This window comes from Mobula birostris, chromosome 2 (genome assembly GCF_030028105.1).
Source record: "Mobula birostris isolate sMobBir1 chromosome 2, sMobBir1.hap1, whole genome shotgun sequence".
Taxonomy (NCBI): Eukaryota; Metazoa; Chordata; class Chondrichthyes; order Myliobatiformes; family Myliobatidae; genus Mobula; species Mobula birostris.
This window is the reverse complement of record NC_092371.1, coordinates 23,238,929-23,255,851: the sequence shown is the minus strand read 5'-3', so window position 1 is coordinate 23,255,851 and position 16,923 is coordinate 23,238,929. Positions and strand designations below refer to the sequence as shown.

At 43.6% G+C, this 16,923-nt stretch overlaps 1 protein-coding gene across 1 annotated transcript in view; it reads right to left on the bottom strand.

Moving 5' to 3' along the window:
• Positions 1-8,134, bottom strand: part of ddx27 (DEAD (Asp-Glu-Ala-Asp) box polypeptide 27) — a 43,562-nt gene extending 35,428 nt beyond the window's left edge. Inside the window, exons 1-3 of the mRNA XM_072238648.1 lie at positions 7,978-8,134; positions 4,271-4,414; positions 3,522-3,581 (exon numbers count right to left, since the gene is read on the bottom strand). Of these exons, the coding sequence (XP_072094749.1) occupies positions 3,522-3,581; positions 4,271-4,414; positions 7,978-8,052 (279 nt within the window). The 5' untranslated portion in view covers positions 8,053-8,134. The remainder of the gene's footprint in view (positions 1-3,521; positions 3,582-4,270; positions 4,415-7,977) is intronic.
• Between the last annotated feature and the right edge of the window lie 8,789 nt (positions 8,135-16,923).

The window sequence follows — 16,923 nt, the reverse complement described above, 5'->3', positions numbered from 1 at the left end:
TCCTTCAAGAAAATTGGCTTCCATAAACTTCCATTAAGAAGATTAATGTTGGGAAAAAAATCAGGAAGTCTAAACTGGAGCAGTGAGGAGATTTCAGAGGGTTATAGGGCTGGAAAATTTCAGAGATAGGGAATGACAGGGCCATGGATATACTTGAAAACAAAGATGATAATTTTAAAATCAAGGTCTTGATTGGCAAGGAGCCAATTCTTAATTACTGGATTTGAACAATTAGCACCTGAGCTACTATATCCATTGAAACTTATTCCACCAATGTACTTTTGACAAACAATCAACAGCACATCATTATTAACAGGGAACATACTCTTTATGTCACATGTTTAGATCATCCCTGAATGTTCAGTTCTAATTAAAGATCAGGTCCCTTTGTTCAGGGCTTTCTAACTATAGGAAATAGTTTCTTTCATTTGATGGCCCTCAATTAGATTACTCCCTAGCCATCAGTACTCAGGTGAATACAAACTTGGTTTCCCATCCACCATTTCCCCCTCCCTAATCAGTCATCATAATTTAACCACTGTAGCTCAAATAACATTTGCAATATACACACGATAAGAACAATTCATTTCTCTTCTAGAGTTGCAGTATCAAAACTTCTCAATACTCAGTTGTCTAAGCAGAGTTAGATTATCATAGAAATAAGGATAATATGTTTTCTTTGTCTACAAGCCAAGTTTGTCAATTTTGGATGTTACTTATAGATTCAAAGTACATTTATAAACAAAGTATAGATCTCAGTACTTCATACATCTTCCCCTCAGACAATCATGAAAACAAAGAAAAACATCCACCCCCCCCACCAAAAAATACCAAATCATGCAAATGGCAACAAAAAAAAGAGCGAGAAACACAGAATATAAAACAAATAAAAAGAGAAAGCATCCAGGCATATTCAGTTCAGCTCAGTGTACTGCAGGCTGCATGATTTTCATCCAAAACAGCAACAAAAAAAGGAGCAACCAAAAAGCAGAAACACATCATAACGTGAACTACAGAGTCTATTCCACAAACCGCATCAAATAAACCCAGAACACAAACACCTTCCTCTGGCAGCAACGAGCGAGAGACTGGTAGGCAGCGCTGAACATCCGCTCACCCTCCAATAATCTTGTCCTTGATGATTTTCAATCTTCCTCGATGCTTTAATCAGTGAGGAATGCAATTGGTCATGGGTTTGATGCAATTGATCAAGGCTTCTTGGCATCAAGGCCGCACAGTTTGCTCAAAGCCTCCCGGAACCCTCTCGGAGACAGCAAAGCGCCAGACTGCTCAATCGGCCCAAAAACACACCACCATGTAGATCACAGTAGCAGAACCACATTTGAAAGAAAAATAAAACATAAAAGTGAAAGCTGAGAAAAATAGAGGGCTATCGGTAAGCCTAGTAATTTCTAAGGTAGGGACGTGTTCGGCACAACTTTGAGGGCCGAAGGGCCTGTATTGTGCTGTGGGTTTTCAATGTTTCTACATTTCTATGAAAGAAGTAGTTTCGTGACCTGCTCTTAACCGTGATGTTCGCCGGTGCCATCTTCTTGCATGTCATGTTAACAGTTTGCTGGCCGACATTCCATTGGACTTTATAGCTATCTGTTGCTGTTGATTATTATTGGGTTCCACACATACCTGCTTTCTCAACACCTCCACTGTTCCTGGTATCGTATTGATTTAAAACAAAAATCTTTCTTCTACTTCAGTCATACCACAAAGGTCTCAGCTTCTATATATTTGGTGCTATCCTAGTTGTACATCAAATGGGTCCATTTGCACCACCATGTCCACGTTGATCTTTGTGCCCATCCATACTATATCCTTCTGTGGTGGCGGTTGTCTGTTGTATCCAAGGATGGCAGGGAACTCGTGTGCGGGAAATTTTAAAGTGGGAGAGCCGTTGCTCTGGGGCAATTCCATTCTCTTGACCTCAGAACTCTGGGTCCATTGATACGAATAGTCATCACTACTGGGATTTTCCTTGGTTGCAGTGGATGACCCTAACTACCTCGGTGCCTTGTCCATGCCCTTCACTCTCCATGCAGAACCGCCTTCCTTGATGATTTAATTGCCAGATCTCACTGTAGATCTCATCCGCCCCCTTCACCTGTGCTGTTTTCACACACGAGGACAAGCACATTCCTATCTCATTGAGGTATGAGGCCTGCCAGCTACTCTCACCTGGTTTAGCCCGTCTGTCGAAGTGGCATACCAGGATGTGGCCGCTGTCGCATACAAACAGCTACTTGGAGCCGCAGGTGAGAATATCTGCTGGGGACCAAAGGTGAGTGAGCTGCCCCAGATTGGACACAAGCCCCTTCACCAGAGGCACTACCCCTCCCTGGACGCCTTATACACTTATCCTTCTATGTCTTAGCTATGTACATGCCTGTCCGCACATCCCTTAAACAGAGTGATTAAATCTGACTCACCACAACCTTGGCTTCAGGTTCCAGGTAACTTTCCTCAAATGCCCTTTCACATACTTTCCTCTCACCTCAAACCTTTGCCCTCTTGCTTTTAAATGTCTATCAAGGGAAAAGGTTTATGACTATCTACCCTATCTATGCCTCTGACAAGCTTATGTACTTCTATCTTGTCACCACTCAATCTTCTTCACTGCAGGGAAAGCAAACCCAGCCTATCCAATCTCTCCCCATAACTGAAGTCCTCTAATGCAGGCAACATTTTTGGCACTCCCTCTAGTGCAAGCACATCCTTCCTATAGCGCGGTGACCAGAACAACACACAGTACTCCCTGCACATGCACTATAAACAACGTTTTGTAAAGTTACAACCTAATATTCCAACGTTTATATTCTATGCCCTGAGCTCTGAAGGCCAGCATGGCATAAACCTTCTTCATCACCCTATCCACTTGTTGCTACTTTGAGAGAATTCCAAGGTCTCTCAGGCATCAATATTCCTCCGTACCCTCCCATTTACTATAGATATCCTACCCCCACTTGAGTTTCCAGAATGCATCACCTTGCACTTGTAAGAATCAAATTCAATCTGCAACGTTCTGCACAACTTTCTATCCAATCTTGACCCTGCTGAGCCTTTGCCAACTTCCTCCATTACGCACACCACTATGAATTTTCTTATCATCTGTACACTTACTAAGCATAATGCCTATATTAATGGCTATCATAAACAAAAAGGGTCCCAGCACTGATCCCTGCAGTACATCACTGGCGCAGACTTCTAACTTTTGGGGAATTACAGGGCTAAATTGAAAGAAAAGAATGTTGTGAATGCTCCAGCAGCTGACTGATATTCTGGGGACCATGCCTGTGGATGGAAAAAACTCCTGCACACCGAGAGCTTACTTATTAGTTTTATTACTTAAGATATACATAAAAAGAAGAAATAGTGAAAATTCAGGATAAAGGATGAGGCTAGTAAATCTAGTTTATGGCAGATGCCAATGCCCTTGTTTCATTGAACTTCTTACATCTGAGTAATCAGACAATTTCAATCCATTGATGAATACTTTACAAACAACTGACCTCTTTCTTTCTTTTCTTTCGAATTTTGTCTATTTTTTCATCTAGGGTCGTTGGTGCTTTCTGAAATTAAACAAACATATCAATCCTTTATGGGGTTAATAAAATATAGCCAGTCAAAAATCACAAGCTGCTGAGTTAGGAACCCAGAAGTTAGACTAGTTCACTTGTGACCAATGCCTTACAGGGTTAAGAAATAAAACTTAGTGAAGTGAAACGCCTCAGCACCAATAGTTAAATAATTAGATCTGTGCCCCATTTAGGAACATATGCACAATCCATACATATACTTCAGATTATCAATGTCACATTTTAATCCAAAAGCCCTTCACTCGGTACAAAAATGGAAAGGTTTCTAAAAGTTGTGTTACTCAGTTTTACAGGACAAAGAATATTGCTTTTGCTATATTAGCAGTCAAAATCATCTAATTAAGAAAACATTGGAAGATCAGGCAGAAAATTAAAATGCCTTTGATCCTTGATCTTTCCAGATATGTGCCATTTTGTTCATCCCATATTAAAAATCAGGCCATAAACGGCACAGAAATTAGAATCCGCTGTATAGGCCATATCCAATAGTAAGCACCGAAGACCAGCACCATGCACGCGGTTCCTCGCGGTGTGACTGGAAGTTTCTGACTCAACCACGTGACTGTTGCACAACTTTGAGCATTACAACATGATTGCAATTCATGTTTTATTTAAAGCCATGAGGGCTACTGCTTTCATGCTACTGAGTAACAGATCCTCACATTTTTCTTCAGTTGACTCAGGACATCTGCCATCACCCAACCATCATCATATTCCCCATCCTTCTCGGTGAAGAGAAAGTCTTCACTGAAGTCCACACATCGCTTCTTTAACTTCTTCTTCTTCAGCAAAACGATAGGCAATTCCTAAACAAAACATAAAACAGCCTTATAAGTCAGAAGCAAATGCAATATTCAAGATGACCTGTCATCCTCGCTGATTACCTGACCAGATCAATAACCCAAATGAAATGCCTTGCTGCAAATCCATTTAATCATTTTGACAACTAGTAAAGAAAATAATGTTCTTTAATAAACAGCATTAGCTTTAATGATAATTTTTGAAAGAATTACTTTTCTAACGATTCATCCAACAGTACAAAACATTTCCAATGTTTTAAATATAAAATGCAAGTACAGAACTCTAAGCAAACTGCAGTGCATTCTGGCAGATACCAGCTCCATTCATCTAACTAAATGCGACATATCATGGGTATTTTCCCTCTTGATCTTAATCCCTTTGCCTGCTCTTGGTTTCTAATTTATTCTGCGTTATGTTTCCTCCTCCTTGTTTAACTTTCTATTCTCAAAATTGACTATACTCCCAACCTGAAATTTAGTCAGCTAAGAACCGAGCTTCTTGACATCCACTAGCATTCTGTACTGGACTGCTGAATTAGACTTCTGACTCTGTTAAGCTCCAACCATATTATACAGTTAGAAAGAATACAAAAGTATGATGGGCCACCCGCATTTGATTTAAAAGTGTATAAATCCAAACCCTCTTAAAAGTTGCTTGAAATTGTACACACAAGAGATTCTGCAGATCACAAACGAGAGAAAATCTGCAGGTGCTGGAAATCCAAGCAACACACACGGAATGCCAGAGGAACTCAGCAGGTCAGGTTGTATCTATGGAAAGAGGCCAAGACCATTCATCAAAACTGGAAAGGATGGGAGAATGAGGAGGTGGAGGGAGGGAAGGAGTACATGCTGGAAGGTGATAGGTGAAGCCAGACGAAGGATGAATTTAGGTGGGTGGAGGAGGGATGAAGTGAGAAGCTGGGAGGTGATAGGTGGGAAAGGCTCAAGAAGAAGAAATCTGATAGGTGAAGAGACTGGACTTTGGGAGGAAGGGAAGGAGGAGCACAAAAGGAAACTGATAGGCAGGTAAGGAGAAGAGAAGAGATAAGACAGGAGCCAGAATGGCGAAAAGAAGAAGAGAGAAGGGGTAGGGGGCAGAAATTACTGCAAGTTAGAGAAAACCCACGGTGTAAGACATGGCACATAATGTGATGATGAATGCTTTCTACTTCTGAAAAATAACTTCCATACTTTGGTATCAAACCCTTTAGCAACAAATAATAATGTTTTAAACACAAGAAAATCTACTGATGCTGGAAATCGAGAGCAACACACACAAAATGCTGGATGAATTCAGCAGGTCAGGCAGTATCCAGGGAAAAGAGTACAGCCGACGTTTCAGGCCAAGACCCTTCATCTCGACTGGAAGGGGGGGGGGGGGAGAGACCAAGAAGGTGGGGGGAGGAGAGGAAGAAGTACAAGGCAGCAGGTGATAGGTGAAACTGGGAGGGGGAGGGGGAGGGGTGAAGCAAAGAGCTGGGAAGTTGATTGGTGGAAGAGATACAGAGCTGGAGAAGGGGGAATCTGATAGGAGAGGACAGAAGACCATGGAAGAAAGGAAAGGGAGATGAGCACCAGAGGGAGATAAGGTGAGAGAGGGGAAACAGGAATGGTGAATGAGATGGCAGTGGAGAGGAGAGAGTTACCGGAAGTTTGAGAAATCGATGTTCATACCATCAGGTTGGAGGCTGCCAAGACAGACTACAAGGTATGGCTTCTCCAACCTGAGTGTGGCCTCGCCTTGGCAATGGAGGAGGCCACAGACTGACATGTTGGAATGGGAATGGGAAGTGGAATTGAAATGTGTAGCCTCCTGGAAATTCTGCTTTTTGTGGCGGAAGGTGCTGAATGAAGTGGTCTCCCTATCTATGTCGGGTCTCACTGATATACAGGAGGCCACACCAGGAACACTGGATACACTCACAGGTGAAGTGTTGCCTCACCTGGAAGGACTGTTTGGGACCCTAGATGGCGGTGAAGGAGGCTGTGTAGGGGCAGGTGTGGCACCAGTTATGCTTGCAAGGATTCTTTCTCCACATTAGATTTTTTCTAAGCTGCCTGAATTCGAGTTTCTTGTGAATCACTTACAAGGACACAAAGATCACTGCACAGTATATATTCCCACTATTTTTGATCGATTTTGCTGGTTTATTTTGAAATGATCCCACAGTTAACTCAGTTATTTTGCAATTCTGCAAACAGAAACAGGCTTATCATCACTGACATATGACATGAAATTTGTTGCACTGTGGCAGCAGTACATTGTAAGACATTAAAAGATTAAATTAAAGGCATCTGTTAGTCTTGTGAGACCATGGATCTGCGCCTGGAAAGTCTTCACTCTCCAGGGCGCAGGCCTGGGCAAGGTTGTATGGAAGACCAGCAGTTGCCCATGCTGCAAGTCTCCCCTCTCCACGACACCAATGTTGTCCAAGGGAAGGGCATTAGGGCCCATACAGCTTGGCACTGGTGTCGTTGCAGAGCAATGTGTGATTAAGTGCCTTGCTCAAGCACACAACACGTTCCCTTGGCTGGGGCTCAAACTCACAACCTTCAGGTCACTAGTCCAATGCCTTAACAACTTGGCCCACGTAATTAAAAGATTACAAAATAAATAAATAGCACAAAAGAGGACGAACAGATAGTGTTCATGAACCATTCAGAAATCTGAATGCAGAGGGAAGAAGCTGTTCCTAAATTCCTATCTCATCCCCGATGGGAGTAATAAGACTGCATGTCCCAGATGGCCAGGGTCCTTAATGATGAATGCCCCCTTCTAGCAGCACTGCCTCTTTAAGATGTCCTCAGTGGTGGAGAGAATTTTGCTCCTAATGGAACTGACTTGAGTCTGCAAACATCTGAAGACACTTTTGATCCTGCATATTAGAGCCTCTATACCAGTCAGCATGCTCTTGACCACAGAACAGTAGAAATTTGCAGGAGTCTTCTGCGACATACCGAATCTCTTCAAATTCCTAATGAAGTAGGACCTCCTTCGTGATTGCATCAATATTTTGGGCACAGGAAAGATCCTCTGAGAGGCTGATGCCAAGAACTGCTCACCCCCTCCACCACAGACCCCTCAGTGAGGACGGGAGTGTGTTCTCCCAACGTCTCCTTCCTGAGGTCCACAATCAATTCCTCGGTTATGCTGACACGAAGTGAGGTTGTTGTTGCGGCACCACCACTCAACCAGCTGCTCTACCTCACTCCTGTGTGCCCCCTCATCGCCATCTGGGGTTCGGCCAACAACAGTGGAGCCATCGGCGATCATGTCTGAGCTGTGCTTAGCCACACGACCGTGGGAGCAGAGAGAAGAGCGGTGCGTTAAGCACGCATCGTTGAGGTGCGTCTTCGTTGACGGTCAGCGAGGAGATGTTATTACTGCTCCGCACTGACTGTGGTCACTCGGTGAAGAGGAAGTCAAGGATCCACTTGCAGATAAACAGAAAGAGACACAAACACAGGAGCAGAGACAGAAAGAGGGGGGCACAGACAGGGGAAGGTGGATGGCCCAGCCGTGTCCCCCCTCCCCTTCAACAATCACGCGGGACACCAGCCCTCACCTCTCCCTCCGACCCCGTCTCTTCCTCCTCCTCCGGAACCTGGTCCTCATCGCCGATAGTGGGGATCAAATCCATTCCGCAGCCGCCGCTCACTCAGCCCCAACAACCGGCACGTGGACCAGGAACGCGTCCGCCACCTACAGCGGACCGTCACTCCCGTAAGCCGCGCACAAAGGTTCCGGCCCGGCACCGGGCGCTGAGTGAAGTGAACATCCTCTACCCCATAGTCATAGTCATACTATATTGATCCCGGGGGAAATTGGTTTTCGTTACAGTTGCACCATAAATAATTAAATAGTAATAAAACCATAAATAATTAAATAGTAATATGTAAATTATGCCATTAAATTATGAAATAAATCCAGGACCAGCCTATTGGCTCAGGGCGTCTGACCCTCCAAGGGAGGAGTTGTAAAGTTTGATGGCCACAGGCAGGAATGACTTCCTATGACGCTCAGTGTTGCATCTCGGTGGAATGAGTCTCTGGCTGAATGTACTCCTGTGCCCAACCAGTACATTATGTAGTGGATGGGAGACATTGACCAAGATGGCATGCAACTTGGACAGCATCGTCTTTTCAGACACCACCGTGAGAGAGTCCAGTTCCATCCCCACAACATCACTGGCCTTACGAATCAGTTTGTTGATTCTGTTGGTGTCTGCTACCCTCAGCCTGCTGCCCCAGCACACAACAGCAAACATGATCGCACTGGTCACCACAGACTCGTAGAACATCCTCAGCATCATCCGACAGATGTTAAGGGACCTTAGTCCCCTCAGGAAATAGAGACGGCTCTGACCCTTCTTGTAGACAGCCTCAGTGTTCTTTGACCAGTCCAGTTTATTGTCAATTCATATCCCCAGGTATTTGTAATCCTCCACCATGTCCACACTGACCCCCTGGATGGAAACAGGGGTCACCGGTGCCTTAGCTCTCCTCAGGTCTACCACCAGCTCCTTAGTCTTTTTCACATTAAGCTGCAGATAATTCTGCTCACACCATGTGACAAAGTTTCCTACCGTAGCCCTGTACTCAGCCTCATCTCCCTTGCTGATGCATCCAACTATGGCAGAGTCATCCGAAAACTTCTGAAGATGACAAGACTCTGTGCAGTAGTTGAAGTCTGAGGTGTAAATGGTGAAGAGAAAGGGAGACAAGACAGTCCCCTGTGGAGCCCCAGTGCTGCTGATCACTCTGTCGGACACACAGTGTTGCAAGCACATGTACTGTGGTCTGCAGTCAGGTAATCAAGAATCCATGACACCAGGAAAGCATCCACCTGCATCGCTGTCAGCTTCTCCCCCAGCAGGTCAAACGGCATCTGTAATGGGGTGGGGTAGGGAGAGTGTGAACGGGATTGTCAACATATCAGGTGGAAACTCTGAACCAGGCAGAAACCTTTCTGATTTATTTAAGTGTTTAGGATATAAAAAATGTGGAATTACTAAAACGGTAGCTGACTGGGCTGAAGTTGTTTTGGCAAGCTATGGTTATTGAAGTCAGTAAGGCACAGGGACTGAAGAAGTTGAATCATTCTTAGTAAATGAAAATCAAGAAGCAATGACATCAAAAATCTGCTAGATGACCCACTTCCCTCCATAGATGCTTCCTGGCCTACTGAGTTCCTCCTGATGCAGGATTTCAATCCTAAATGTTGACGATCCCACCCCTCCACGCACAGATGCCATTTGACCCACTGAGCTCCTCCAATAAGTTGTTTGCTGCTCCAGATTCTCGCAGCCACGGTCTCTTGTGTCTCATAGAAACATAGAAAATAGGTGCAGGAGTAGGCCATTCGGCCCTTCGAGCCTGCACCACCATTCAGTATGATCATGGCTGATCATCCAACTCAGAACCCTGTACCAGCCTTCCCTCATACCCCCCAATCCCTTTAGCCACAAGGGCCATATCTAACTCCCTCTTAAATATAGCCAATGAACTGGCCTCAACTGTTTCCTGTGGCAGAGAATTCCATAGATTCACCACTCTCTGTGTGAAGAAGTTTTTCCTAATCTCGGTCCTAAAAGGCTTCCCCTTTATCCTCAAACTGTGACCCCTCCTCCATCAAAACACTGTGTATGGTGGAAATCCGAACCAAAAACAGAAAAATGTCGTAAACATTCAGGTAGCAACTTGAGGAAGGAGAAGCAGAGTCAATGTTTCAGTTCTAAGAACCTTCATCAGGATTCAGAATTCTGAAAAGGGGTCTTAGATCCAAATCATTGCCCTGGTTTCTCTTTCCACAGATACTCCCCGACTTGCTGAGTGTTTCCATCCTTCTCTTGTCTTATAATGAATAATTATTCTTAGGAGAGGTAATTTCTCTTAGATGCTATACTCCTCAAATTTAGTGTCACCATTTTGTAGAGATCAATCCTATCTCTATACATAAAGAATATATAATAGATGCTTGTTGGTTATTCTCACAGGTTGCTGATTGGTCAACTATCCCCTTATTCAATTGGCAAAATATCCATCCTGGTTTTGGAAAGAAAGGATATTAATATGTCCCAATAATTAATGTTTTGTAACCAATACTGGTTTTTTTTCCTCAGAGGGAACGATCCTAATTCTTAGCAACACCCAAAGCACTGAAAGAGCTCAGTAGGTCAGGCAGCATTTGGAGGGAAATGGACAACTGACATTTTACGTCAAGACTCTTCATCTGATTGGAAGGGGAGGTAGTCAGTACAAAAATTTGGAGGGAAAGGGTAGAGCAAGTTGATTCAGGTGAAGATCTAAATGTAAACTATGGATTTCCCTCCGTAGATTCTGCCTGATTTGCTGAGTACCTCCATCACTTTATCTCGCTCCATTTTCCAGCGTCTGCAGTTTCTTGTGATTCTAATTCTTATTCTGTCTTCACTGAATACTTTTGCAGAAAATGCTCAGAACTTGATTCAACTGTGAAGAATGGTTGCTTGGGGAAACCATCAGGGAATTCCCTATGCAAGTGCAGGAACTAACAGTTTAAAAGAGTGAAGGAAATTAGCAGAATCCTTCAGTTTTAATTAGATTATAAAATGTTAGGCATGTTCACTGGAATCACTCAATCAAACGAAAACTATGATGACACTCATAACTACAAGGCAATTTTTTTGTTCAGTAATTCTCAGTCCAGAACTAGGTAACGATAGATCTTGGCAGAACAAATCCCAAAGAAATGCTCACAGACATACAGGATGTCATGGATTAAATATTACAATAGCTCAGTTGGTCCTTACAAGAATGCTGTTTAACATACCTAAGAAAAGAGACATTGGATGCAGCTATAACAAAAATATCCTTTAAAAATTTAGTGGACTATCTAGACTGTATCTGAGTCACAGATATTCAGAATGCGATACTATCTAATACAATAGGACAGTTTTTTAAGTGCAAAACTAATGAATTAATAGCTGACTGAACTGATTTTTTTTGCTAACGGAATGTATAAGTTATCAATAGTGGAAAATATTGGCTTTGTAATGATCAGAAAACTGTGAGAATAAACTGTGGAAAACTTGCTTATGAGGGTCTGATCAATTTGGGAAAATATAGCAAGGTCAGTGCTATATTTCTGCCACAAGGTGATAAAAATTAGAATATTAAGTGTACATGACAGACTCTACTCAAGAACTGTGCACATATAATGAAAGAAAATGGCAAAAGTGACATGAAGAAAAACTTTATACCATGGGTACAGTGAATGTGTTGCTGGGGGAGGGGTATTCAAAAAGGGAACTTGATGAATATCTGAAAAAAAAACAGACTTAGCAAAGTTAAGGAGATGGGTACAGGGAAGTGGGAACTGCAGCACTGCCCATATATACAGCCAGCAATGGACTAAACATCCTCTTTCGGTGTACTATAACCAATGTGTTCCTCTAAAGCAGGGGTTGCTAACCCTGGGGTCCATGGCATAAAAATGATTGGGATCCCCTGCTCTAACGCGATGTTATGGTAATGTAGCAATTAGTGTAAAGCTATTACAGCAGCAATGATTCAGATTCAATTCTTCCACTGTCTGTAAGGAGCTTGTACTTTCTTTCCTGACCACATGGGTTTCCTCCCGGTGCTCCGGTTTCCTCCCACATTCCAAAGACGTGTGGGTTAGTAGGTTAATCAGCCACATGGGTATAATTAAATGGTGTGGGCTTGTTGGGCCAGAATGGCCTGTACCATGTTGTATCTCTAAATAAATAAATGAATAAATCAATAGATACCCCAAAAGCTGTGATTCCACCAACTCAACAAACCAAGTAATGCTACAAATCATTACTAAAATGATAAGAATGCCTATAAACACAGAACTTTGTTAATTAGAAACAAAGTCGCTTTATGGAGGAAAACTTGTATTTGATTAGAGTTATTTGAGGATGTAATATCAGGGTAGAGAAAGAGAAGTCAGCAGAGCTACGGATTTCCGAAAGGTGTTCATTGAAGCACTACTTGAAAGGTCCCATCCAAGGGGACCAATATCCTGGCAGGGAGATTAGCAGGGGCTACTGAGGTGACTTTAAATTAGAATGGTTGGGGGATGGGAATCAAATTAAAGAGGCTAGGCGTGAGGAGGTTAGTTCACTACAGGGGGATGGGAACCAGTGCAGAGAGACAGAGGGGTGTAAAGTGAGGGTAGAAACAAAAAGTACTATGGAGAAAAGTAAAAGTGGCAGGCCGACAAATCCAGGGCAAGCATTAAAAAGGGCCACTTTTCAGCATAATTGTATAAGGGCTAAGAGAGTTGTAAAAGAGCGCCTGAAGGCTTTGTGTGTCAATGCAAGGAGCATTCGTAATAAGGTGGATGAATTGAAAGTGCAGATTGTTATTAATGATTATGATATAGTTGGGATCACAGAGACATGGCTCCAGGGTGACCAGGGATGGGAGCTCAACGTTCAGGGATATTCAATATTCAGGAGGGATAGACATGAAGGAAGGGGAGGTGGGGTGGCGTTGCTGGTTAAAGAAGAGATTAACGCAATAGAAAGGAAGGACATGAGCCAGGAAGATGTGGAATCGATTTGGGTAGAGCTGCGTAACACTAAGGGGCAGAAGACGCTGGTGGGAGTTGTGTACAGGCCACCTAACAGTAGTAGTGAGGTCGGAGATGGTATTAAACAGGAAATTAGAAATGTGTGCAATAAAGGAACAGCAGTTATAATGGGTGACTTCAATCTACATGTAGATTGGGTGAACCAAATTGGTAAAGGTGCTGAGGAAGAGGATTTCTTGGAATGTATGCGGGATGGTTTTTTGAACCAACATGTCGAGGAACCAACTAGAGAGCAGGCTATTCTGGACTGGGTTTTGAGCAATGAGGAAGGGTTAATTAGCGATCTTGTCGTGAGAGGCCCCTTGGGTAAGAGTGATCATAATATGGTGGAATTCTTCATTAAGATGGAGAGTGACATAGTTAATTCAGAAACAAATGTTCTGAACTTAAAGAGGGGTAACTTTGAAGGTATGAGACGTGAATTAGCTAAGATAGACTGGCAAATGACACTTAAAGGATTGACGGTGGATATGCAATGGCAAGCATTTAAAGGTTGCATGGATGAACTACAACAATTGTTCATCCCAGTTTGGCAAAAGAATAAATCAAGGAAGGTAGTGCACCCGTGGCTGACAAGAGAAATTAGGGATAGTATCAATTCCAAAGAAGAAGCATACAAATTAGCCAGAGAAAGTGGCTCACCTGAGGACTGGGAGAAATTCAGAGTTCAGCAGAGGAAGACAAAGGGCTTAATTAGGAAGGGGAAAAAAGATTATGAGAGAAAACTGGCAGGAAACATAAAAACGGACTGTAAAAGCTTTTATAGATATGTAAAAAGGAAAAGACTGGTAAAGACAAATGTAGGTCCCCTGCAGACAGAAACAGGTGAATTGATTATGGGGAGCAAGGACGTGGCAGACCAATTGAATAATTACTTTGGTTCTATCTTCACTAAGGAGGACATAAATAATCTTCCAGAAATAGTAGGGGACAGAGGGTCCAGTGAGATGGAGGAACTGAGCGAAATACATGTTAGTAGGGAAGTGGTGTTAGGTAAATTGAAGGGATTGAAGGCAGATAAATCCCCAGGGCCAGATGGTCTGCATCCCAGGGTGCTTAAGGAAGTAGCCCAAGAAATAGTGGATGCATTAGTGATAATTTTTCAAAACTCGTTAGATTCTGGACTAGTTCCTGAGGATTGGAGGGTGGCTAATGTAACTCCACTTTTTAAAAAGGGAGGGAGAGAGAAACCGAGGAATTATAGACCGGTTAGCCTAACGTCGGTGGTGGGGAAACTGCTGGAGTCAGTTATCAAGGATGTGATAACAGCACATTTGGAAAGCGGTGAAGTGATCGGACAAAGTCAGCATGGATTTGTGAAAGGAAAATCATGTCTGACGAATCTCATAGAATTTTTTGAGGATGTAACTAGTAGAGTGGATAGGGGAGAACCAGTGGATGTGGTATATTTGGATTTTCAGAAGGCTTTTGACAAGGTCCCACACAGGAGATTAGTGTGCAAACTTAAAGCACACGGTATTGGGGGTAAGGTATTGGTGTGGGTGGAGAGTTGGTTAGCAGACAGGAAGCAAAGTGTGGGAATAAACGGGACCTTTTCAGAATGGCAGGCGGTGACTAGTGGGGTACCGCAAGGCTCAGTGCTGGGACCCCAGTTTACAATATATATTAATGACTTGGATGAGGGTATTAAATGCAGCATCTCCAAGTTTGCGGATGACACGAAGCTGGGTGGCAGTGTTAGCTGTGAGGAGGATGCTAAGAGGATGCAGGGTGACTTGGATAGGTTGGGTGAGTGGGCAAATTCATGGCAGATGCAATTTAATGTGGATAAATGTGAAGTTATCCACTTTGGTGGCAAAGATAGGAAAACAGATTATTATCTGAATGGTGGCCGATTAGGAAAAGGGGAGGTGCAACGAGACCTGGGTGTCATTATACACCAGTCATTGAAAGTGGGCATGCAGGTACAGCAGGCGGTGAAAAAGGCGAATGGTATGCTGGCATTTATAGCAAGAGGATTCGAGTACAGGAGCAGGGAGGTACTACTGCAGTTGTACAAGGCCTTGGTGAGACCACACCTGGAGTATTGTGTGCAGTTTTGGTCCCCTAATCTGAGGAAAGACATCCTTGCCATAGAGGGAGTACAAAGAAGGTTCACCAGATTGATTCCTGGGATGGCAGGACTTTCATATGAAGAAAGACTGGATGAACTGGGCTTGTACTCGTTGGAATTTAGAAGATTGAGGGGGGATCTGATTGAAACGTATAAGATCCTAAAGGGATTGGACAGGCTAGATGCAGGAAGATTGTTCCCGATGTTGGGGAAGTCCAGAACGAGGGGTCACAGTTTGAGGATAGAGGGGAAGCCTTTTAGGACCGAGATTAGGAAAAACTTCTTCACACAGAGAGTGGTGAATCTGTGGAATTCTCTGCCACAGGAAACAGTTGAGGCCAGTTCATTGGCTATATTTAAGAGGGAGGTAGATATGGCCCTTGTGGCTATGGGGGTCAGGGGGTATGGAGGGAAGGCTGGGGCGGGGTTCTGAGTTGGATGATCAGCCATGATCATAATAAATGGCGGTGCAGGCTCAAAGGGCCGAATGGCCTATTCCTGCACCTATTTTCTATGTTTCTATGTTTCTATCCACTCCCCGAACTGGTTGCATCTGTGCATCATTCATACCTGCCCCCCCGCCAACTTCATCTGGTTCCACTTAATCATTCACTCCTCCCTTCTACTGCTATACACTGACAATCTTCTGTTTCAGTCCTAAAGCAGGGTCTCGAACCAAAACATCAACTTTCACAGATACAGCTTGACCTGCTGAGTTCTTCCATCTCCCTGTTCCTTTATGTCAGCTCTAAACATTTGCTATATTGAGTTCTGGGATGTGATACGTAAAAATTAAGGCGGCTAGGCTCATTTTGCTCAGAGTTTATAGTAGTGAGAGATGACAAACACAAGAAAATTTCACGAGGATGATTCTAGGAATGAAAGGACAACCGTGTGAGGAACATCTGGCAGCTCTTGAGCTGTATTCCCTGGAGTTCAAGAGAATGAGGGAGTATCTCATGGAAACATTCTGAATGTTAAAAGGCCTGAACAGAATGTCTGGCAGCTCTCAGGCTGTATTCCCTGGAGTTCAAGAGAATGAGGGAGTATCTCATGGAAACATCCTGAATGTTAAAAAGGCCTGAACAGAATGTCTGGCAGCTCTCGGGCTGCACTCCCTGGAGTTCAAAAGAATGAGGGAGTATCTCATAGAAACATACTGAATGTTAAAAGGCCTGAACAGATTAGATATGGCAAAGTTATTTCCCATGGTAGAGGATTATAGGACAAGAGGGCACAACTTCAGGATTGAAGGACATCCTTTTAGAACTGAGATGCGGAGAAATTACTTCAGTCAGATGGTGGTAAATCTGTGGAATTTGTTGCCACAAGTGGCTGTGGAGGCCAAGTCATTGGGTGCACTTAAGGCAGAGATAGATAGGTTCTTGATCAGCCAGGGCATCAAAGGGTATGGGGAAAAGGCAGGGGAGTGGGGATGACTGGAGGAATTGGATCAGTCCATGATTGAATGGTAGAGAAGACTTGATGGGCTGAATAGCCTACTTCTGCTCCTATATTTTATGGTCTTAAGATCTGCAGATGCTGGAAATCCAAAGTAACACACACAAAATTCTGGTGGAACTCAGTAGGTCAGGTAGCATCTATGGAAAAGAGTAAAGAGTCAACATTTCAGGCCGAGATCATTCTTCACAACTGGGTATGGGGAGGAAGATGCCTGAAGTAAAAGTTGTGGGGGGGGGGGGGGGAGGGGAGGGGAAAGAGGCTAGCTGGAAGATGATAGGTGAAGCCAGGTGGGTGAGAAAGGTCAAGGGCTGGAGAAGAAAGAATCAGATAGGAGAGGAGAGTGGACCGTAGGAAGGGAATAGGGAGGGGGGC